Source organism: Solanum lycopersicum, chromosome 2, assembly GCF_036512215.1.
Source record: "Solanum lycopersicum chromosome 2, SLM_r2.1".
In the NCBI taxonomy this organism is placed as follows: domain Eukaryota; kingdom Viridiplantae; phylum Streptophyta; class Magnoliopsida; order Solanales; family Solanaceae; genus Solanum; species Solanum lycopersicum.
Window position 1 is genome coordinate 71,387,372 of NC_090801.1, and position 25,136 is coordinate 71,412,507.

General features: G+C 33.5%; 1 protein-coding gene across 3 annotated transcripts; it reads right to left on the reverse strand.

Moving 5' to 3' along the window:
* Positions 1-878: 878 nt before the first annotated feature.
* Positions 879-19,617, reverse strand: LOC101260505 (histone-lysine N-methyltransferase, H3 lysine-9 specific SUVH4). 3 transcript variants are annotated; one of them, XR_011215014.1, is made up of 15 exons: positions 18,881-19,580; positions 18,670-18,735; positions 18,398-18,457; positions 16,961-17,012; positions 15,157-15,269; positions 14,148-14,324; positions 11,181-11,279; positions 10,463-10,561; positions 7,652-7,701; positions 7,489-7,577; positions 3,791-3,950; positions 2,629-2,734; positions 2,291-2,531; positions 1,857-2,087; positions 879-1,158 (listed from the first exon to the last, which is right to left on the reverse strand). XR_011215014.1 is itself a non-coding variant. In XM_010317597.4 (15 exons), exons 1-15 carry the CDS (start codon positions 19,313-19,315, stop codon positions 1,045-1,047), a joined length of 2,034 nt encoding a protein of 677 aa, XP_010315899.1. In that variant the 5' UTR covers positions 19,316-19,617; the 3' UTR covers positions 879-1,044. The 3 variants fall into 3 exon arrangements, 2 of the variants coding, with proteins under 2 accessions (XP_010315899.1, XP_025885517.1); XM_010317597.4 differs by having other exon boundaries at positions 2,349-2,531; positions 18,881-19,617; XM_026029732.2 differs by lacking the exon at positions 879-1,158 and adding an exon at positions 1,496-1,787 and having other exon boundaries at positions 2,349-2,531.
* Between the last annotated feature and the right edge of the window lie 5,519 nt (positions 19,618-25,136).

Genomic DNA, 25,136 nt, shown 5'->3' on the forward strand with positions numbered 1-25,136 from the left:
ACTATTTCAACATTTCATACTTTTAAGTTAGTATAGATAATAAGCAAATTAAGTAGAGGGAGTCATTAAGATTAAGTATATGAACAATGCTCTCATGTTTCACGGCATATCACAAAGACATCTAATTGTTGTATGTATGGTCAACAATCGATTAAAATAAAAAGTACAATACGTAAATATGATCTTTAACTTAACGTCAATTTATAACTATGACCCTTAATTTCAGCATTGCACAAATAGACACTTCAACTTGTATAAAATTGAACAAATAGACACATGTGTCATACATTACATGATAAATGTCAAACACTACGTAGGACACAAAATTTTCATATAAAATGTCATATAGAATGAATGTGTCAAATTGTTTAATTTTATATAAGTTTAATTAAGTATTGATGCATATCTAAAGTTAAAAATCACAGTTGTCAACCACATACATTATTACTAATTTTAGTTTCACCCCCAATTATTTTACTACTTATTAGAATAATAATAATTACTATTAACGTTGACAAGGAGAGAACCACGATGACAGCTTTACAGTAAGCGTGGGAGATTTCTACGTGGACTTTCAGTCTCATGAAGAACCTATCCATCATCACAGACCAATTTTCAGACCTACACCACGCAGGGCGTTAACCAACAACTCCTAAATAGGTTAATTACAACTAATTCAAAACGGAACACTAATAAACAGTTGACTATCGTTGTGACAACTAGTCTTAACACAGTAGCTTAAGGAACATCCAAATTAAACTCATTTTACTAGCCTCACTTTTAATTATGAATAACTATCAACGCAATGGTCATGTGCAACAAAGCACAAGATTAGGAATAACTATTTCATCGCTTCTCTTCAGATTAGGTGATGAATGTGAAATCAAATTAACAAGTTCGTTTCTCATTGGAAAATACAATATATAACACTTGACCAAATTTCCCAACGTTAGTATCCACTACACACAAGTGCAGAAGATGAGAAATCAGCATATGGAAACCCAAAAAATATGTAATTGTGAGCTAAAGACAACACATATCCCATTAAAACAAGCGTTTACGACAGTCAGCAGCACCACAGTAGCAAGCCATTTGTTTAACTTTCCCCTCACGATCCATAACACTATCCAGAACATAGCCATAATCATATGTGAGTTCCTACAGGTAAACCATAAACAAATCAATGAACAATTTAATAGTATAAAGGCTGCTTCATACTGCTTTTCATTCTATAGTACTGTGCTCAACAAGGAGATAAAAGTCCAGCCTACAGGTATTCAGGGTCAGGCAAAATCTGAATCATACAATCAAACGTGACTACAGCCCAAATACTTAGCAACAAGTACACAACACCTCAAAAGAAAAAAGAAAAAAAAAGAAAAAAACAGTACACCGTAATAAGCAATTTTACTAGCTCGCTGATTGGTCAAAAGTCAAAACAGCTTGCTATAAAGCTACAGCTCTTAGAGAGGAGTTAACTAGTTTTGAAGACAGATTCCAGTCAAAGAGAACAGTGAGACAATTTTATAATCTTGATGCACAAACTGGTTGGAAATTGATTGTTCACATTATTCAACTTCAAGATATAGGGCAAACTGATGACATAAATTTTGAAGGGCTTTTGGCAGCATCAGTATAACCTTTAGAAAAGCTACAGAACATGTTCTCACTGTTCTCTACAAAGAATCTCTCATATAACCCTTTAGTATCTTTTACATTTCCCGTGATTCTTGAACACAATCTTCTTATCGTAGCCCCACTTTCCATAACGGACCCTAAGTTAATCACTGTTATCCAATTAGAAACAAATTTTATCAAGTTCATTGAACACACAAGGAGTAAGATTTAGCAGAAACCTGCAGAGGAGGTATGTTGTCAGCTGCCATTAGCACCACTCTTGCCAAACCAATGTCATGATGGGTGCTTAACACACATTGAACAAATAAATTAGGTTGACAACTATGATTAATAAACCTTGCAACATTGCCAACAGAGACTGCATCAATGCAATATTCTGGCCCTCCGTCTGACATCTTCTCAGAATCATTGTGCCAATATCCCGGCAAAGAAACCTCACGCAACCGTCTCTGCAGAAGAACATAAGAAAATGAAGTGAATAAGAAAACAAACCAAACAAAAGGACGAAAGCCAAATGGGAGACTAGTGCTATTTTCGTGATGCCTGATCTCAGGGAAAACTGCAACAGCCAAAAATATCAGATAGAGTGAAAACTAGATGATTTCTACACGTCTAAACAAGTCCAGGGAATATAGTAGTTTTGGAAACACACCCTTCGGCTAGTCCTAGAAGAAATGTAAATGACATAACAGAAATATCTGAACTCTTGCCTCCCTCCCATCGAGCCCTTTCATTGTTTGCAAGCAATCAATGTCAAAAACATAGTTGTTATCTGCTGCAGGATCAATCTGATCTGTCTTCTTCAAAAGACCAGTGTATTCACAAATGGTTGCACCAGAAGGAATATAATCCCATGATCTCACACCCCATCCCTTGTTTGGAGTACGAAAAACCTGCTCCAATGGATAAAGAAACAGTCATGGAAATGAATACACAGCACTCTTCTGTATAGAAAAATCTGAAATCTGGTTAATAGACAAGTAAAATAACCTCAAGCCGATATCTTAATCCTTTCTGAGAAGTACGGTTGACACAGGCAGGTCCGCATCCACAATTCGGACCACATTCAAAGACTACAGCCTTTGGCTCAATAAGTCTACAAAGAAAAATATACTGAAAATAAAAGGCATGTTGAAAGAATTCCACTGCAAGGCAACTGCAAACGGAATATTGATAAGCTCTCAGCTTTGCTGTAAAGTACCAGACAAAGCTCAAAGCACTTGTCACATGTTGAAAGAATTCCACTGCACTGCATTATGATATCTCAGATAACTACACTGAACTAACGAGCAAGAAAGTGGCTTGTAGTTATAACTTATAAGACAAATCAAACAGGTATCCGATAAGGGAAAGACATATAGAAGGCAACTTGAAATAGTCTTTGTTCTATTAATCAGAAATATTTAGTAGCAGGGAGCCAGGGACAATAAAGTATATTTATAATAAGCCAGGACCTTAGAAAGTTCTTGGTTCTAGAGACCAGAAATAATAGACCAGAAATAATCTATTAACTCAAAAGTAAAAGGAAATACTTGTTGTTTAGTGACACGGCTCTCAAGTATAACACCCATTGGCAATGATACACGTGCCTTAGAATCTTGGTAACTGCACTACCTGCTATGAGAAACTTCCGCAAAGCGGTAAACATGTTTTGCACCTAGCTTCAGGGTTTATAGAAACATAATAATGATCCGTATAACCTAAAACCCACAAAAAAAAGCACCATGAGAGAACAGTGAGGTTATAAAAAAATTCTTGGTACTCTACTGCCTACAATGAATACCCTGATAAAACCACCTTCCTCATTTTTCTCAGTTAGTCAAGTGAGGACTTCCAACACAAATGGGAAATCTAGCTAAATCCCCTAGAAATCCCAAGAGAGCTGAAAATATTTATTCTTATTAAAATTAAGGACAGACAAAAAGCAGAAAAGGAGCACTATATATGTGAAAAGGGTGATCAAAATGCAAATATCATAAAGAATTAAACACGTAGCATCAAGGCCTAGACAATCATGCCTTACAGTAGGTAATTTGTGCAAGTAAACATGTCAGATTAGAAACACAAGTGGATGTTAGACACCGAGGTAAATGAAATTCATCTATAATTTAAGCTAACATACTCTGACAAAGGATTGAAATACTACACTCACCTTCCACCATCTTTATGAACATAGGGAAATTCAGAACCATTGAGTTTAGCGCAAGAACAAACTCTTGGATCTAGACATGAACCATGACAGTTGCATCCTGTGGGAGCTGAAGGGAACTTTATACCTTTGGCACATACGATATCCCTGCTATAAGTAAAACCTGAATGTTGTGCAAAGTTTTAGCATCAAAAAGATAGGCACAAATGAATATGAGCTATACTTCACATTGGCAAGATGTTAACAGGCACAAACTTATTGGTATATCCACTAACCCTCCAACTTCCATTAGAAATCGTGTGTTAAACATTCATATGACACTTAGAATCAGAGAAAGCTAAATATCAGAACACAAAACATGTCAAACGAGTTACTGCAGATATTGTAAAGCTCAAGGATTCCAGCAGTAGGTAAGATGAAGATAGAACAATGCATTATTATACCACACAGTCGTGTATGAAAAAAGTGCAACAGGGATCCTTCATCAAGTATCAAAAACCAATCTGCTATTATCACAATTCAACACTAAAAAATATTTAGAACCTTAATTATAAAATAATAACAATACATCTATCCCAAGCTAATTGCTGTCAGCTATATAAATCCTCAACATATCTATTCCGTGAAATATAATTCATGATACCTAATATCTATGATTACATACAAATCCCTAACTATAATACAGATAAACCTGCCCTATTTATAATTTTTTAAGTTCTTTACATTCCCATTCAAGTGGGAGTGCACAAAATGCATGCTATAATTTGCCACAGATATAGTCAATTTAAAGCCACAATATGATTTGTAACAATGCCCCTATTAATTGTCCGTTTGAGTTCAAGAAACACATCACAAGGCACCCAGATTCAATCTTTTGTCGAATAAAATGACAGTCAACTTCTTATCCTTTTGTTCTTTCTGGCACCACTCGATTTGAAGTAATGTGTATTACCCCTTCATTGTCAAATTTAAATTTCATCACTAATAGAATGAGGAGTTTGATCTTTTGAATCTGGTGAAGGCTGAACTCTAGTTCCATAAATTTGAACCACCATTTTCTTTTAGAAAAAAAGAAATTGTTGTTACTTTTTGAGTGAGGATGAGAAGAAAGATCATGGGAATAGTCTAAAGAGTCCACCCATCTCATTACTCATTATTGAAGGACTTTTGTCATTCTTCAACTCCCCACATCACGTCCAGTGCTTAGCATTTGGTGTGTGAGCAGTTTAATTTAAGGGGCTCAAAGGGAGGACAATTGTCCAAGTCATAAGGAATCTACCTATCTCATTAACCATCAATGACAAACTTTTGTCATTCTTCAACAAGAATCAAACACATTTTCGGAGCACGACGAGAAACTTCTCGGTAGTAATCCAAACACTTGGCTCTAATGAAAATTCAAAAACAAATGTCACATAGAAAGTATCAAAGCTGGTCTCCAAAGAGATAGTGGCATCTTTAAAATACCAGAGAGATGAGCAAACCAACTTCCAGAGAGGAGATGTGTTAGAAACTAAAAAGAAAAATAACTCGTAAAAGTTTTTTCCTGCGTCAGTCACACATAATTATAGGGATTCTGAATCATTTCCTCTATATTACCCTTATAAATGCAGTGTTGGATGCTCTACCCACCTACATGATGTCCATCTTCCCAGTTCCAGATGGTATCATACAGAGGTTGGACAAGGTTAGGAGAGATTTTCTCTGGAAAGGGAATAAAGAAAACTAATTCAACAATCCTTCATCTGGTCAAATGGAACAAAGTGCTTTGGGTTTTGGAGTAAGGCTCTCAAATTGAAATGGTTTTGGAATTTGGAGATATTCACAAGAACCTCAAGCATATTGGAGTAAGGTTATTAAAAATCAAATATGGTGAAGAGGATAGGTGGATGATAAAGGAAGTCAATAACCCATATGGGGTTACTCTGGCCTTTCATGAAGAAGCATGCCAATGTTAAAGTTGGAAATGAGCTCAAGATTTCTTTTTGGAAGGACAATTGGTTGAGATCATATAGCTTAAAGCGTTTGTTCCCTAACTTAGCTCTAATGGCAGTACAACCGGAGGTGAGTGTAACTTACACATGGACACAACAAGGTTGGAACATTCATTTCAGGAGGAACTTCAATGACTGGGAAATTGATTCAGTCATGGAGTTCTTCTGAATGTTGGAGGAATTTAAAGGTACTAGTGAAGAAAAAGACAGACTTTGGTGGAAATCGGATAGCAAAGGTAGTTTCAAGGTGAACTCTGCATACAAGTTTTTGAACCAAGGGAATCTACAAAGACAACATTGGCCATGGAAGCATATATGGAAGATCAAAATCCCCTTCAAAGTTGTCTGTTTTACTTGGTTATTGGCAAGAGAGGCTGTTTTGACACAAGAGAACCTCAAGAAGAGGAAATTCTCCTAGTGTTCCAGATATTACCTTTGTGGTGAACAGGTTGAGACAGTTAGCCATCTGTTTATACAGTGCTTGACATCTACTCAGTTGTGAGAGAATCTTTGTTAGCCTTAGGGTATTAGTTGAGTCATGCCTAACAAAGTAACTCATTTGCTATATAGTTGGGAGGAAGCAAGAGTAGGAGTTGTTGACAAAGACAGATGGAGGATTGTCCTAGCTTGTATCTGGTGGACAATATGGAAGGAAATGATTCAAGATGTTTTGAGAGCAAAAATTGTTATCTACAGATGATCAAACTAAACTGCATTACAGACTTTTTGTTTTTGGTGTAAAAAAATATACTTAAGAGGACATTGACTCAATTATAGACATCCTAGGATCTTGTTAGAATTAGATTCAGTTAGATGTCTTTTTAATTTTGCTGTAAATATGATTTCAGTGCAACCCACGTACTGACTTGTCAATAAACAAAACTCTTACCTTCTCAAAAAAAAATATACAAGGAACGGTTTCTTTCCATATTAATAATTCCTCTCTTAACAATATTTTTAGCAAAATTTGCATGAAAACTGAGGGATATGAAGATCTTTCGAGATAAGTTCCTTCAATGGATTAAGAACTCTAATCATTTGGACATATAACAAAATAATAAGAAGATAGGATGATGGGGATGATGTTTTTATGACAGACCTTTCCAGCCACCTTAAAACAGGCACATAGAATGACAATTCTGACCCCATAAAGGCAGTGAGCTTTAGGAATGAAGATTCTATTGTGTAGGAGAAAGACCACGACAGTTTGTGGGAAGGGGGGATATACAACACAATGATTGCTTACCATCAACTCACAAATTCAAGTATTTAGTACAGTATCACAGTTTTTAATGAGAAAACGTGGCATTTCACAAAGTTCAGCCAGTCATCTATAAAAGTTAGATTATCATGAATGCCCAGAAAATACACAAATAAGTAAATCAACCACCAATATAAAGCTTTAGGAAGATAAATTTGAAGTTGCATTTATTATGAAGATATATATCAAGGAACACATTGTCAAGCTGTTGCATCATTTTCCTCAGTGAAATAAAGTCGCAATAATGGGTTTGAGCCATCTCAACTGCCCTTTATATCTTCTCGGCTATATTATCTCGGATCAAGCTAAAAGTTAATAGTAAAGACTAGTCCAAATTTTCAAGAGTCACAAAATCATTTCACATTAACATGAAAGCCCTAGCAAATGTGGAAGGAAGAATTAAAAAAGCCATCCCAAGAGCATAATATCAAGACATAGCTACTTGCCTGACGGTGCTGCCGGTGGATCATCAACTAAATTAGTTGCGGGAATGGGAATATCCTCCAGTCCACCAGAAATGTCCTCACATACCAACCTATATACAGAAAAAGTAAGAGTTTGCCCTATTTAAATTCAATTCAGATAATTAATCAGCTTTATTCTATTTACCCTCGTATTTCAGAAATGGAGTTGGGAGTACAGCCTCGAGTAAAATGTACCTGCATATGACAGAAGCAAATCAATATAAAAAGTTATAATTTGATCAGTTGAAGGCAAGTAAGTGGCTGAAGGTACAACAAAAACAACATAATTAATGAAATCCCACAAGTGAGTCTACAAAAGGTAGAGTGTACACCTTACCCCTACCTCGTACAGGTAGAGAGGCTAATTATGGAACACCCTCAGATCACCCTCAATGATTATTCAGTCAACCTCTATCTCTCCTTAAGTCAACCACTGTCAGTCTCTCACACCTCTTTGTCCATCGACCTCGCTTGCTACATCAAGTTCACTACATAGGTCACTCCACTTTATCTACAATATCTTTATTCTTAATCTTATCTTTCATAGAATGGCCCACAAATCCTCGTCAACATCCTCATTTCCACTCTCTTCTTTACTTGAAAGTTCTTAATTGGTCAACACTTCGTCCCATACAATGTAGTCAGCTTAGCCACCACAATGTAGAAGTTAACTTTAAGATTGTAGTATATTCTTGTCGCACGGAATTCCAAAAGCAACGAACCTCCATTTCATCCACCACATTCCTCTATGTTATGTGACATCAACATTTTTTCATTTCCTTAAATCTACCAGGATACATGAAACCTCCTCTCTTAGGATGGTTTCTGTATTTCACACCAACCTCATTTATTGCATCATTAAATTTGCACTCCAAGTAGTGAGCTTTGGTCCTACTCAAACTGAGCCTTTAAAGACTCCAAGGTTTGTCTTCAAACATACAGCCCTTTAACTTTGTTGCGAGTCTCATCAATTAATTCTATGTCAAGTGACTATGAGTGCACAGAAAAATAAAATAAAGCATCATTTAGTTGCAAGAATTTAGAGCGCTAAGGCAATTGCACAAAGGGAGAAGTATACTAAAAATGAACTGAGTAGAGCTTAACAAAGTGAGGAGATGAGTACATTACCACAATATGTAGTGCTACATTAGCACTTAGCTCAAATAGAAGGCAAATGCTAGTAAAGTATCATGGAGAAAATTTATATACAGTGGCGAGCGTATTTGTTGATACTAGGATAATAAATGCTATAAGAGATATAGGGTGTTGTTGACATGTGTGTTATGTATTCCTTCATGTGGCGTGACTAATTTGAGTATTTTTCCAAGCTAGTACAATGTTATATGCATCAATTGTTCAGTTGTGTTCATTTGGAACATGTATTAAACTTGGATAGTTAAGATTACTATATTTGTGCATATCTTTATAGGTTGTAATCATTCATACTTATTTGTGTTTTTTCTACACTTCATTATTGTTGCTTTCAAAGATATAATTACACAAGTTAACAATAAGTAATTTTCAATAATGCTTTATCGTTACATCGTGACAAACGATCTAAGTACGCATTGATTTTATACATATGCTACAGTGACTACACCGATGTGTGCAATATGACTTTGAGTTGTTGCATAGTTCATCAAAGAGTTTTAAAGACCAGTATTGTTGTCATTTAGTTCATCTTAGTTCATTTGGTTTGTTTCTCCAAAATTGCCAAAATAAGTGTGCCCAAGACTTTGAAAAAATCAACTAGGACAAAATATATTCTTTTTCCTCCTAATTTTAAAGAAATAATTGGTTTGCTGCCTACAATGAATTCAAAAACTATGTGAAAGCTTCAAATTTGGAAGGCATTGTACCTTTAGAAGTGACAGATAGGTAACGTAAAACAAGTGGACAACCTAGAGAAGAAAGACCGACAAGAACAAAAAGTTTAACTTTCCATATAACAAACTCAAGAAACCATCATCCCAAAAATGACGAGACTGACTAGCTACACCCCTTTTGGGCAATGAAAAAAACCTTACACACTAAACCATGGTTCTTTACAATTAACCTATTTAATCCACCAAAAGTTCTAAATCCCCCGCCATATCCTTTTTACACAAAAAATAGAATAAGCTAAGGCCATTCATCTTGATTTTCAAGATGTTGTCACTATTGTCTTCAAACCATGACAAATTCCTTTCCTTCCATAAAGTCCATCAAATGCATGCAATATTAGTTCCCACCAGTCCTACTCTTTTCCTCATTTCCCAATCTCCTTCCAGCAAAGAAGAAACCCTTAAGTGGTCTTTGGCATAACCCAAAATGCATAAGAACATGTTCCACGGATTCACAGATGTTTTGCACTGTAGAAACATATGTCCATTGACCTCAACCTCTTGATCACATATAAAGCACCTTGAGCAAATTTGTGGAAGAACTTAGATAATACAATCCATCAATTTCTTGTCAACAAATTGATCTTCCATCTTCTGACTACTTTTCTTATTCCTTTTGACGCACGTGGAAGAACTTAGATAATACAATCCATCAATTTCTTCTTAAAAGATGTTCTTCTGATTGCTTTCCTACTCCTTTTTGTCCATTCTTACCAATCCCTTGTCGTTCCTACGATTCTCTAGATGTTGAAGGACTTAAAACCTAACGCGGAGTAAATAAAGTCTTCCGTAATGACGAAAAGAAGGTTTTGAGGGAGAAACAAAGTAGATGTTTCTGGTGATAAAAAAGACCACCGGAGTGAAAAAGAAGTTATTTTGGAAAGGTTTAAGTCATGCCTCGACAATCATGCCTAAGGGCATTTTCACAAGTAGGGTATTTATGTTATTCATTGTTTTGTAGTCTCCCAATCTGAGTGCAAAGAAGACACTTAGTATTCGGGCAAAGGAACAAAAATTTAAATTAAAACATAAAATACCACTGAAAAAGAAGTCAAGTTAAAAAGGAAAGAGACCTGGTTGGTGGTCAACACAGGTTGTCCTTCAATACGCTTTAATCGAAACTTATAGACAGTGAATCCAGAAATACCCTTCTCCGCCCAGTAATTTACAACCTGCAAAAGAAAACAAAACTACTGTAATGCAAGACTGCATCAATGCTTTAACATTTGCACAGCACCCAAAATCAACACCACCACAATTTAAAGAAAGTAAGAAAATTAACTTGCACAAACAACGGAAGGTTGAAAAGTGACATCACTAATAATTCTTTTACATCTTTTCATCACTTCTCCTTTTCAAATTGATGGCCATATAGCCCATTTAGAGAAATATCTGAGATATTGGTCAGGACTACACAATCAAACATGTTATAGTCAGAATCCACAACTGACCTGACTAAGTGACTCAATATCGTGAGATTAAGCGTATTAACCACAGAAATTCCTAAATCAACCTACATAGCCAACACCAACACATCCTTATGTTGACTGAATGTTGCTTCCATTTTCTTTTCTATCTTTGGTTCCTGCTAGCAACAGCAGTTGAAGTACATATTATTATTATCTCTTAAATGACCCATTTAAGCCAGCCGAATAAGATGGGAAGCTGAATGACTAACTGCATATCAACAGATACAAATATGACTCAACTTCAACAAACACAGTTGACATTTACATATTTCATAAGGAATTTATTTTGGGATTGAAAGATGAAGAAAAACATATTGATTACCTTATACAAGCCATCATAAGTATAAACCTTTCCAACGTAACTATTCACACACCGATGTCCACGTGTAACCCTTACAGGTACAGATTGCTCCATACAGTTCTGCAAACAGAGAGCAGGTAATGTAATTCAACTATTAGTTGTGAAGGTTTTTCAGCAGAAAGAAATATAGAGAAGTGCAAAGAAAATACCAATCAAGTCCTAAAAAGTAGGGGGTGGCATAAAAAAAGACAAACGGAGCTAAATAAGTGGGTGTTTGGCCATGAAAACCAAAAAAATCACATTATTTGGAATTTTTGAAGTTGAAGATATGTTTGGCCATACTCTTTGCAAAGAATATTTAGAATTTGAAATTACTTTCTCTAAATATGATTTATACCCCCAATCATATCATATATCATATCACGTATATATAATATAAGAGAACCCTAGGCCCACATATGTGGTGCTACCACAAACCAAGATTCTCATTTAATTTATTTAAGTTTGCAACTTTTATAAAAAGTTATGAATTTTTTGAAAGGTTGTGACTTTTACAAAGGATTGCAACTTTTCCAAATAGTTGTAACATTTCCGATAAGGCACAATAAACATTTGGTCAAACTACCTTTGTTGTCTATGCATATAAGATTTCCTCACATTTTAAAAAACAAAATTCTAAATCTTTTCTTCTTTATCTACACAATTAAATATTTGTGTACTTTCCTCCAGTTGAGGACCACTAACACCATTGCTTATGTTACAGATCTTGCATTTTTAAACACATTAATTTATGCTTATGTAAGCTATAATAATTTTCATTTTCCTTTACATTATTAATGTTCGTTACTACAAATGTAAGATAATATAGTGTTTTAGCTTTAATGACGGATAGATTTTAAGTATTATTTTATAATATTTGTCATATTAAATTCCTGCGCAAAACGCAAGTATTTTTACTAGTTTTATATAAAGTAGAAAAATCACTCAACTTGACTAATTCACCAAAAACATAAAATTAAATTTGCTCTAAGATTAAATTCTCATATACAAGCTATTACATAATATTGTAAATATGTTCACTTTATTTGAAATTTTTGAAGTTGGAGTAGTATTTGGTTATAATTTTTGCAAATAATATTTGTAAGTTTGAGTGTACTTTTCCTATGAAAATATGATATATGATTTAAATATGAATTATAATTTAAATGGGGTTATTATTATAAAAGTAAACAATTTAGGCTACAATTTGACAGAAAAATACAGTAAAATTGAGAAAAGTGTAATCAAGGTTTTGTGTGTTCTCCAAATATTTTTCATGAACATATGCTGTTTTTTTAATAAAGTGAAATAATTTTCCGGAATAAGTGAAAAATTATCATAGCCAACACAATATCAGTTTTGATTTTGAAAAGTTCGGTCTTTGGTACAGTTTTTGGTTATGAAGACTTGATACATTGGAATATCAGTTCAATTGAAATACCGAACTATTATAACTACTGTTGCTGTATATTAAGTTTTATAGTCCAAAAGGGCTTTAGTTGTTGTATATTAGTTAAGATGCTAATTTCTGTAGCTCTCTTATTCAAAAAGTTGTTGCATATTAAAAGTTAAGCCATCTTTTAGATAGAAAATACACCAGTTTTTTAAGCAGAAAAATAGTCCAATATACCAAGATCGTACTGAAGAACTGATTCCATACCGAACAATATAAACCAAACCTAACTAACTTTGGATTCGTATTTGATATATACCATTGAAAAAACGAAAACTGAAGTACTGAATGCCCAACCCTACTAAAGATCTGTAACTTTATCCGCAAAACACCACAGCAGGAACACTATGGACAGATAGAAAAATAAGTGATACTATATAAATCACTTCAACAAAGCGCCAATTTGACCAATTGATCATTATCATATTTTAATCACACCTGGAAGTCAATATTTTTGACAACTCAAGGTGGAAAGGAAAAACCAACTTGAGTTGCTTATCAAAAAATATCAGAGCAAGATCACCAAAATATAGGTGGAAAGTTGCTGCTGAGAAAACATGTCCAAGCTTTGTATTTTATCTTTGGCTTATTTGTTATCCTTGACATTAATTCAAAAACAATATAATTCCCTAATTCAAATTTATGTTTTCTTTCACAGTGAATAACCCAACGAAAAATCTCATCAAATACATAATTTAGAATTGATCATCTTTCTCATGGCTAATTTAGGTAAATATCACTTTTCCACTCATCCCCACTATTCTTCGTTGTTAGACAAACAAATTGAAAGCAAAGGAAATGCATTAATCTTGTTCGACAAACAAAAAGGTAGAAGCACATCAAGCGGCTGAAAATTGACCTATTAAAAGAAAGTTAGACTAATAGATTTTATAACAAAACTGTATGTCTATCCTATTTCCCCAACTAAACACATGCAAGGACTCACACAGTATAGAAGACTCAGTGCACCTGAGAACGACATGCCCCTTTCTCTACAAGTCTCCCTTTGTCCCATGGGCTCACAAGATTTTTGTGCTTGAGAAAGCACAAAGAAGAGAAGATAAAATAAGTCTTTCTTTTAATGCTCATCAACAAGAGTTACTGCCTTTTCCGCGGTTTTAAAGAACAGGTATTTGTCATATAGCACGGATTAAGATGTTAAATCTGACTTGGATAAACATAGTAGCGGAAGAAAACATTGAAGTAATGATTGTTAGCAAAATCAGTTAGATATAGAAACAACACATCTAGGTTTATAATTTGGGTAGTATTATGTATTTGCATTCTTGGGAGTTGTGAAATTTCTATAAAAATGGTACTGTATCAAACATTTGGAGAATCCCACATGAAAATAGAGTCTCATAAACTGGGACAAAGGGAGTGTTAGCTAACCTATCACACATTAAAAACAGAAAATAATATATTCAATTCAGAATAGAGGTTTTAACAAAAATAGAAATAAAAAGTAGTTGCAAAGAAAGAAGAGAAAAGCAAACCTTAAGTCCTAAATTACCCCGTTCCATGACTTGATCCTTTATTTGGCGCTTGTTACCAAGCAGATCATTTCCACCTTGACCAGTATAGACCACTTCTTCATAGTTGTCCTGGTCGTCTTCATACTGTCCCGATACGACAATTGAAACCGCAAGGGGCAAACTGTAGCCTTTGTACTCCTAATGATGTGAGGGGATCATATATATTAAGTTAACAAAACTAAAAGGCAAGAAAGAAAAATGTAGAAGACATTCGGGAAAATATAGTGTAATAGGGTAGAGAAGACATGTATAAGCCTCCAGACAAAAGAACTGCCTTCAGCAGCAAATGACTGTACATTAAAAACAAAAGCAATACCCATAGATACTTCACACGTGAGGGTCAATAAGAGTTCAGGATCATTTTATTATCATCAAATATGGACAATGAACTGAATTTCATGTAATAACTTATGTCGCAAGCAATCAAAAATAACTCAATGCACCAAAAGAAAACCTTTCACATCAAAGGGCTATACGAGTAAAAAGTTAATGACTTCAATTTATCATTTTTCCACAGTTGATTCTCGGTGAAACGTAAGAACCATATCTGTAGGGAATAGTTCAATACACTTCACTATGACTGTTCAAAGTAAAGACTAGGAAAATGAACAGCAAAATGACTAATGAAAAGATTAAGATTTCTAGATGTCTTTACTGTAACAATAAACTAGGCCGTGATGGAATGCGCCCATGAAGGATCAATGTATAATATGCATCCTTCATGATACAACGTATTTTTTTCTTTGAGGCACAAGTAACATCCTTTGAAAAATGTTTGTTTCTAGATAATGCCCATACATGTCAAAAGTAAAAATGGTATGCTCTTGATATTTGAAGGAAATGAGTTTAGAAAAATAACAAGCAAAACATCATTCACTATTCTAGGTTGAGCAAGGAAGAATTAGTAATTCAAGATTGAAATTCTTTTAGCTAGTCAACTGTTACTCAAATTCAAATGCCAACGATATACCCCTTTTTTCCCTGCAGATTGGCCAACACAATCTATGCCGTTTAGCCAATGGTTATGGAATCCCGCAACGACCATCTCAGCACGCGAAAAGAACTGATGACCAACATCAATGCCTGCCACAAGAAACTCAAAACTAAAACTCTCAAACAGATACAGCCACCCAAAACATATTTTAACTGCAGAACATACCATTAAACCATATAGATTGACTGGATTTTCAAATGTAAAGGACAAGAACAAATGATAATGTCGTACAGGCTTACTAGAAGTTAATTGACGCATAAGTTAAAGATCTAATCTCATGTGTTCTATTAGAAACTAGTTGGTCCACCATCATCAATGTTTTCATCGTCTAGAGCCAAAATATGCCGTATACATTTGGTCAGAATGCAAACAGTTATTTTGTTTAAAAATCAATTAGTTAATCAGTTTCCATTGCATTTCATGTGAAAGAAGAAGGCTACATGCTGCATAAAAGTAACTTAAAATCACATTACCAAACTAAGAAATTCCCTCTTCGTATTCACTGGACAGGTTTGACTCAAACGCAAGAAATTATAATTGTTTAATACTTCTAGAGATAACATGTAGGAACCATGAAATCTGAGAGAGAGATGGAGAGAACTTTTTTTTAATTTTCCTTTTGATAAGGTAAATTTCATGACTTCAAACACTTAAACCAAGAGCGCAATATAGTAGTAAATAAAGATACATGTGTAATCAAAATACATAGAAGTGACAGTGACATATTTACTAAGTCAACATCTATCTTGACTTTCAACAATCTCCCTTAAAACTCAAGTTGTTCAATTCGAGGTAACAAAGTAGTTTGAGTTATCAAATAAAAAATAAAATCAGTTTATTGCAAAAAGGTTAACAGATTGACACATGATGGCTTTAGATAAAAAAATATATAGTGTGGTTGCTGTCGGAACAGTGACATGTCAGTGGAAATTTGTGCAGCACTGGCAAATTACTAATTTGAACAGTGGGTGTGTAGCTGAACAGTAACATGATGCTAAATCGAAAGTAGAGTGATGTTGTATACAACTAATACCAACTAGTTAATGGATAATGTGTCATTAAACAGTCAAACGCACTGACATGACACTAACTGACCATAGCATGTGTTTGCCGAACAACGGCTGTTTACTGACCAGAAAGACTAAAAAAGTGTTCAAACAAGATGAAAAACAGGGTTGCATCCCTGAAAGTTGAAAAGGGGAAAGAGGCATTATCACCATGATAATCACTGAAAATAAACAAAGTTACATCGGCTTACAGGCTTAGGTACCGAGAGAAAAACAAAGTTGCCATTAGAATAATTGCAAAATAATATTATTGATGATCCAATTCAAAAACACAATAAAGATGCAGCAGAAATAATCACCAAAAAACAAAGACTTGGGAAAACTATGAGAAGAAGAACAAATATTAAGCAAAAGGGCAATCATTGTTAGACAAAGCTACGTAAGTCTCAACTGATATCATAGAAGCCTTATACTACATGTGAAAATGCAAGTGAGAGAATGAGAAACAGAGAGAACTAATTATCTTCTTTAGGTTGCATTGATAAGAGTACAAAAGGTGCACATATCTTTTCCATACGGGGTAAATGTATCTAAACCTTTTCCAAGAATAAGGTCAGCAAATTGAAAGTCCAATCCACTTAGCTTATAGAAGCAAGAAGTAGTTTTCCTAAGAAAGCAAATGGACGTCGATATAATTCACAGTCATACACAAATACCCATCTTTTGATAAATCAATCATATCACGAGACACATAGCAAGAGTAGACAATCAACCTGGAAGGGAGCCAATTCTCTCACGATTCAAAACCTCCTTTTCTGATATCATCTGCAAGTTTTTCTCATTAAGAATCAATAGTACGAAAGTAGACTTACTCCAAAAGACTCAAATTTTGACAAACATGTAAAGCAAATAGAATACAAGTTCTTGCACAGTAATTAAATCACTTCGGTACTACTAACAAACAAAAGATTGGTAACACTATAGAAGCTGTACCAATGCTTCCATAGACTCAATCGTGGTTTACAATTATAGCATTTATACATGCTTTGCCCTTTTTATTTCATTTTTTGAATAAAGTAGTTTCAAGTCATTGATCTTGATAAAAAAGAAACATCCTTTATCCAACTGTTTGTTCCAATTCAAAGTGACAGACAATGTTCAGTTTTACCATTATTCTCATTACTTTTCTACTCTTCCTAGACAAATTTACCCTAAGACCACTACAAACGCATACATGGGTGGTAAATATCTTCATTTCTTTAACAACAATCACAGTCAAACAAATTTAAAGATAGGCTAATAATACCGATCAATTAAAAAGATAGGCTAATATTGTATCTCTTGCATTAGAATATTTTTAAAATTGAACATGAGAGAAATGAGTACTGACTGACGACTGCCGAGATCTATAATACTTATTACTAGTCATGTAGAAAGGCATTAGGTTTCAATATTAAAGAAAAGTTGAATCTAATCCATGCAATTTTGGAGAATCGTGTAGCAGTTGCCAAACTCTCAAGTTTTTCATCATATTAACTTGGCACACAATCAGACTGACATAAAATAAAGAAAAGGAGAACTACGAATAATTAGATTACAAATGGCTGGGAAGACCAAATACTAGAGCATACAAAAGGCTCCATTATGTCACTTAGATTACTGCAGAAGTTCAAGACTCTTGAACAGACTCAATATAAATTTCGAGGCACTTGTTCAAACTTTAGCCACATGAACAGTACACTTTCACACTTCAAAAGTTACATTCAATCGATTTAGTAACCATCAAACTGAACTTTGAAGTTTGAGTGATATATCTACTTGGATTCTTTTCCTAAATAGAAGTCACCCTTTGTATTTGATCTATCATGCTAATAAATCAGGAGGATTGGCAGTCAATCTCATCATCCTATTGTATTTGATCTATCATGCTAATAAATCAGGAGGAGTGGCACTCAATGTCAGGGGATTGATTTGATAACATAATTAAAAGAGACATAGTTTGGCCCTTTCACCATCTACCAGTAGACGCCAATGGTAGTGTAGATTACCAAATTTCCACAGAAAATGTCAAGAGTTATTGATGAATCTCTACAGTATTTTGGTCTAGCTCTAGCACAAAGAACGTGGAGCTGGTAAAAAGCATTCAAGTTGGTATCACATGTTATAGGATGATTAACGCAGCCAATGTGGACTTCTGAAGAAATACATGCCTTGGAAATCGCCTTTAGATCAGGCCGCTTGGAACTGCGTTTACCATCATCTTCGGCTTCCTGCACAAATGTGTTACCAACTTAAATACGTTAAGCAAGTTTTGCATAGCTTACGTGAATCAAATGAGCAATAAAAGGACAAACCACTATGACAGACTTGGGCGTAAGGAGAGAATAAAATGATACTGAAATTGGAAGTTGATATGTTTCATGGTTCTAACAACCAAATGTACTTTTCTAGTTTAACTCATCAAAGGCGAGAGAGGGCTGACCTTAGATTTTGAATGTTTCTTTGTTTTTTGATCTGCTTGGGCTCTTCCACATCTTATCTCCTCTTCCTAACCACGGTCAACAAGAGAGAAAATCATTACTATCATATACACACGTGACAAAGATATGCTTTAAAACTGAACCCTCTCTTGTCTTATGAAATGTCTGCTTGCGGAAATTATCAGGAAAAATGAAATGGGAAATTGAGGAAACCTGAACGAAATGGAGATAATGCTTGTTAAATATCCGCAGAGTCTCTGTCACCCTGGCATGCGAACTTTTTTCAGTCCCGTTCCCGCTAAGCTGGGGATTCAGAGAGTTTTCGGGGACAGGATGATCGGTACAGTCAATTGGCGCACCAACATTGGTTATAGTGACGTCATCGTTATCAACAGTGGCAACTGTGACGTCATTATTAGGAGCTTGAGTTTGAGCTTGTGAGGGAGTAACAAGCTTGCTCTTCTTATAAACCTTGGTTTTCTTCCCAAGAACTGAGTCGTCATTGGAGCGGCACCGTACTCTCTGACTCTCACGCTCACGCTGAGCTTCCTGCTCACTCTTCAATTTTTTTATTCTCGCACTGCAACGCCTCGGGACCATCGCATCATTGACAGGATCGGAAAGCTCGGCAACGCACGGAACCACCATCTTTGAATGTAATAAGAAGCTTAACTTTCTTCTGAATTGTAGGGTTCAAGAACGAGCTGGGGGAGATGAGACGCCAAAATAGGAAAGAGAGAAATGAGAGAGTGAAAGGCGAAATTAGCGAGGCGGGCTTCAAAAATCACCTTCTTCTTTTTTCTCGATATTCGTGAGAAGCTTCATTTTCCCGCCCAACACGACTTTTGTCTCTCTTTTTTTCTTGTGCAAATGCAAATTTGGAAACTCTCTACATTCTAGCTCAAATCATTTTTGAACTTTAAAATATTTTTTCAAAACAAAGTTATAATATTTTTTTTGAGAGGGGAGGGGGGCTTGTAGGAGTGAGTGGGTGGATGGGTGAGGAGGATCGAGGATAAGGGTGAAAAAAAGAATTTTGAAAGTTAAAAATATTATTTTAAAACAAATTTAAATTATTTTTTTGGGATAGGATGGTATGTGGTGTAGGGGTAGAGGGTAGAACTAAAAGAAAGGAAATTTTAAAGTTGAATTTTTTTAAAAAAAGATAAACTTAAATTTTTTTTAGAGGTATGGGGCTGATAAGGGTGGTTTGGGAGGTGAGGGGATCGTCCTTGGGCAAGGGGTGGGTAGAAAAAATTAAAAAATGTTTGTCCTCTATGCCAAACACACCATAAAGCATACATCTTTTCATGTTGAATAGTGAGTGGGTAGGTGGGTGGGGGAGGATCGAGTATAAGGGTGAAAAAAAGAATTTTTTCAAAGTTGAAAATATTATTTAAAAACAAACTTAAATTATTTTTTTTGGGGATAGGGTGGTATGTGGTGTGTAGGGGGGGTCGAGGGTAGGAGTAAAAAAAATAAAATTTTGAAGTTGAATTTTTTTTAAGAAAATAAACTTAATTTTTTTTAGGGGTAAGGGGCTGATAGGGGTGGTTTCGGAGGTGAGGGGATCGTCCTTGGGCAAGGGGTGGGTAGGAAAAATTGAAAAATGTTTGTCCTCCATGCCAAACACACCATAGAGCATACATCTTTTCATGTCAAAAACATTGGCTTTTTTTAATAGGTTGTAGTTTTCTAACAATGCACGATAAATATTTGTATGTACTACCTTTTATAATGTTATATGTTATAAATAAAGAGTTTTTCTCATTTTTAAACATAGGTAATTTTAATGTTTAATCCATATGATACATCCAACCAGTGGCGTACGCAAGATTTTTCATAAGCGATGTCAAATTTATAAAAGAATAATAATAATAAATATAATGTTATATTAAAAAACTACGATATTATATTTAAAAATTCTTAAGTTTTTAGCATTTATATATGTCTAATAAATAAATTTACCTATTACCTTTGTACTTATTTTTTGTAATTTGTGCACCTTTTTAGCTTACGTCACATCCAAATATTTCCACGCTCCTCAATTGCGTAGAGTCATGGAGTATGCCACATAAGACAGAAGGTGTATAAAATTAAAAAAAATTAATGGGGTAATAAGACATTAGTTTAGTTAAGGCGTGTCTTCTAGATTTCAATCATAGTTTAGGGTTACTTGTGCATTTTTCATAAACTGACTTAAAGTAGGTTTGACCAACTTTTTAGTCAATCCAAACCCCCACTTAGTGTTGAGATATCCCATATTTTCTTATCCAACCTAAAATTATTTTATCCACCTCTCATGTGATAATACTATAGCCTAAATTTAAGGTATATTTTTGTGTTATTCTAGTGGATAAAAATGTCTTTGTGTTAATTTAAAGATTGACAAGATGTGAGGACGTTAACACAAAAATGTGTCAAATGTGTGTCATTTTTCTCTGAACTTCTCAATTAGTTTTTTCGTGATTTTCTTCCACCTTTCGAAAAAGCAAAGATTTTGCATTCATTTTCTCTTCAACTAAAATCAACCTAAGCTTCTGGAAAGTATAATTCGTCGCTCAAACTTTTTTATATTATTACCAACTTAAAGAATATGATTGTTGAAGAAAACGTGGTATGTGTTGTTGCTTCTCCCAAAATAAGATAGAAGCTCGTTAGATTTTCTTTTCTTTCGATTCAAGTAGTCATTTAATTGGTTAATAACTTAATGTATTTCATTATATACTTTGCATCTTCGTCACAAAATTATGCCTTCTAAAAATTATTGGAAATAGTTGAAATTTGCAAAGTCAATATTAAAATGTCATTTACATATTTGGTAAAAGGTCTAAAAGATTTGCCAATTTTGTTTATTTTCTCATTATAATATAAGATAATTTCAATAATGTACTAATTTTTCAATACATAAAAGAACATTAGGATGATACATAAGTTACAATAAAACGAAAGTAGGATTAAATTAAATTTCATTCATTATTAGATATCTTAGCATTGAGTAATTATAGTGGCATCAAGAGTTAATACCTCAGATGGTCACTCAATTATGCACTTTTCTCTCAGAAAGTCACACAACTTTCAATTTTCACTCAAAAGTCACTCAACTATTGCTTTCTTTCACAGAAAGTCACTCAACTTTGAATTTTAACTCAAAAGTCACTCAACTATTCACTCTTTTCTCAAAAAGTCACTCAACTATCCATTATTTCCTCAAAAAGTCACTCAATCTATTAAAATATTTTTTAATTAAAAATTGTTGATATTAATTATTTATATAACAAACCAAAAAATTTAGTGATCCACCCACCTAACCCGACCCATTAAAAAATATGATATGACCCATTTTATTTTGTCTTTAATCCTAAATTAATCCCTCTCTTTAAACCTTGAATTAGCATTAACGACAAAATAAAATAGATCATATCATATTTTTTAATGGGTCGAGTTAGGTGGGTGGATCACTAAATGGTTTAAATGATATTTTTATTTTTAAAAAATTTTGGTTTGTTATATAAATAATTAATATCAACAAATTTTAATTAAAAAACAATTTAATAGATTGAGTGACTTTTTGAGGAAAGAGTGGATAATTGAGTGACTTTTGAATTAAAATTCAAAGTTGAGTGACTTTCTGAGAAAGAAGTGCATAGTTGAGTGACTTTTGAATTAAAATTCAAAGTTGAGTGACTTTCTGAGAAAGAAGTGCATAGTTGAGTGACTTTTGAGTGAAAATTAAAAGTTGAGTGACTTTCTTAGAGAAAAGTGCATAGTTGAGTGACCATCTGAGGTATTAACTCAAAAATGATAGATTCAGCCATTTGGTGAATTTAAAGGTTTTGCTTTATGAAAGTGAAAGACAGTCAGTAAAAAAGGTTTTCAAATCTTTTAAAGGAAAAATTATGTACTTGGCATGTTCTTATGTTGGTCCATGATTTTGAGACCATGATATTATATAAAGGTGATTTTTTTTAATTTAAACAATTGTTTTGGGTGGTGGGTATTTAAAATTTTTGGAATACATTGTTTAGATTATTTACAAATTCTTTCACTTTTCATTGCCTTTTTAGACCATTACTCTCGCCGGAGCATTTTTTGACGAGCTACCACCCCCAAACCCAGTGTTGTTCATTACTAAAACCCCCAAATTTGACATCTTGTTTTCCTCCATAGTTGCACCTACCCACAACTTTGGTGAGCTACAACAAAATTTGAACTTGCAATCAACCATCACTAAAAGACCTCTCCTCTATTTTCAAAATCCTAATTCACACCAAAAACAAAGTCATAACCATTGTTGCCTCCTTCCTCATTGCTCGAGTTTCTCTATTAATGGTGAACTCTAAACTCACTTGCAAGCTCCAGGTTTTTACTCGTCGCGAATTACAATCAGATCCAGAAAAATCCCAAACCAGATTTCCATAGAAAAAACAACTAGAATTGGGTAATTGACGATTTTTAAGAAGTTTTTGGTTAGATTGATTTAAGTAGGCGTTTGATCATGTGATACCGTATCACAATATGAAATCGTGAGATGAGATCAACGTTTCGACATACGATTTTGCGCTGATTTCATTTCATGATTTCATATCATGAGATGTGATTTCATATTCTCCAAAAATCATGATATGAGAATTTCATATCGTGATTTGAGATATTTTTAATGCAAAAATTGATCCATAAGAATATATTTTATTAAAACAACCCCACATTTATATCTACATAACCATTTATATACATAAAATTTATAATTACGTCATTAATTTTTAAAAATTTATTATTTTGACTGACAAAAAATTTATTATCCTCATCAACAATATAGTCATTTTAACTCACATCAACCAATTGTTGAGTAATAAATTTGTTCTCTTCATTTACTCTAAAACCTAGTTTATTACTTCTACCGTTTTGTATCTATCACAACTTAAAGTAACAATTTAGTTCGTCTTCTCGGTCACATGATTGAGAAATGCAAGCTCAACGTGAGGGAATTGTCCATACTATATGGAAGGATTTTATTAAAGACCAGTACAGTATAATTAATGTTTAATTTATTTTTATTAAATTAAAGTTAGATGAAACAATTACTTAAGTGGAAAACAAATAACTTTGTTTATTATGCGATTTTATAATTTTTTGTTTATTTGGTAAGATTGAATAATCAATTGGGGCTATTTTAGTAGTTTACAACTTTGAGATTCTTATGTTTATGAAAAAATACACAACACAAAAAATTCATATCACATGTCCAAATAAAACTTCAATTTCATCTCATAATTTCATATTATGATATCATGATATGATATCATATTGCATGACCAAACGGGCCCTAAGTGTTAGTGAGTTATGTAGGTGGATTAATGGAATATGGGTGGATTTTAAAGTTTTTTACTTAATTAATTGGTCAAACTTGTTCCTTTGTAAGATTGTGTCTCATATCCTTGTTTGTTCTTCCGTTAGAACGAAGGACATTATATTTTAATTTTTAAACGATAGGGACATTAATATTTTAAAAATATGACAGAGGATATCTCTATGTCATTTTCAATAGTTCGAGGTATATTTATCCCATTTCCTTAATAAAGGCACATGAAAGTGTGTGGCCCAATGAGAGTTATTTATTGAAACATTACACGAGTTATAATTAATTAACAACAATAACTTAATTGTTATTAGATGTATTTTTACAAGTAACTAACATACTGTAAATGTTTCAAAAGTCTATTACAATTAACTAATTTCATAAAGACTTTAGTACTTTATATTAATATACATATATATCATCGTTAAAAGTTGTTCTTTTAAATAAAAAGGAATTGTGCTAAAATAGAGTGCTAGCCTGTGCTTGCACAAGCTAATTCGCATCTATTATAAACATGTACCTTAGGTTCATATTATAGTTTTAAAATATGTACAATCAAAAACTCTCTAATCTAAAGATACCCTTATTCATATAATATATAGTCAATACACCTATTAATTATTTTACCTTTTATTTTATACAAATTAGTTATAGTATCAATATCAATTATATAATATTTAATTTACTATTTAATTAGACTTGTGTTTCATAAATTTATTGAATAATCCATTTACTCGATACATGAACTAGTTACATTTTTATATATATATATATATATTCTCAAGGTTCTATGAACTATTTTGGATAAAAATGTGTCTATTAATTCATACATTTAATATAGTGACTTTTAATTTTTCAATATATAAATAAGATTTGTTATTTATAATTATAAAATAGCTTGAAGACATTGCATTCTATTCTCCACATATATTTAGTTTATATTTCTTGTACTATATTGCTTGTATTTTATAATATATTTTTGTTTTTTAACAGTTTGGGGAATGGAAGCTGAACTTCCCTTTGGTTCTCCCCGAAAGCGACCTTCATTTTTTGTCTATTCTCCACATATATTTAGTTTATATTTCTTGTACTATATTGCTTGTATTTTAT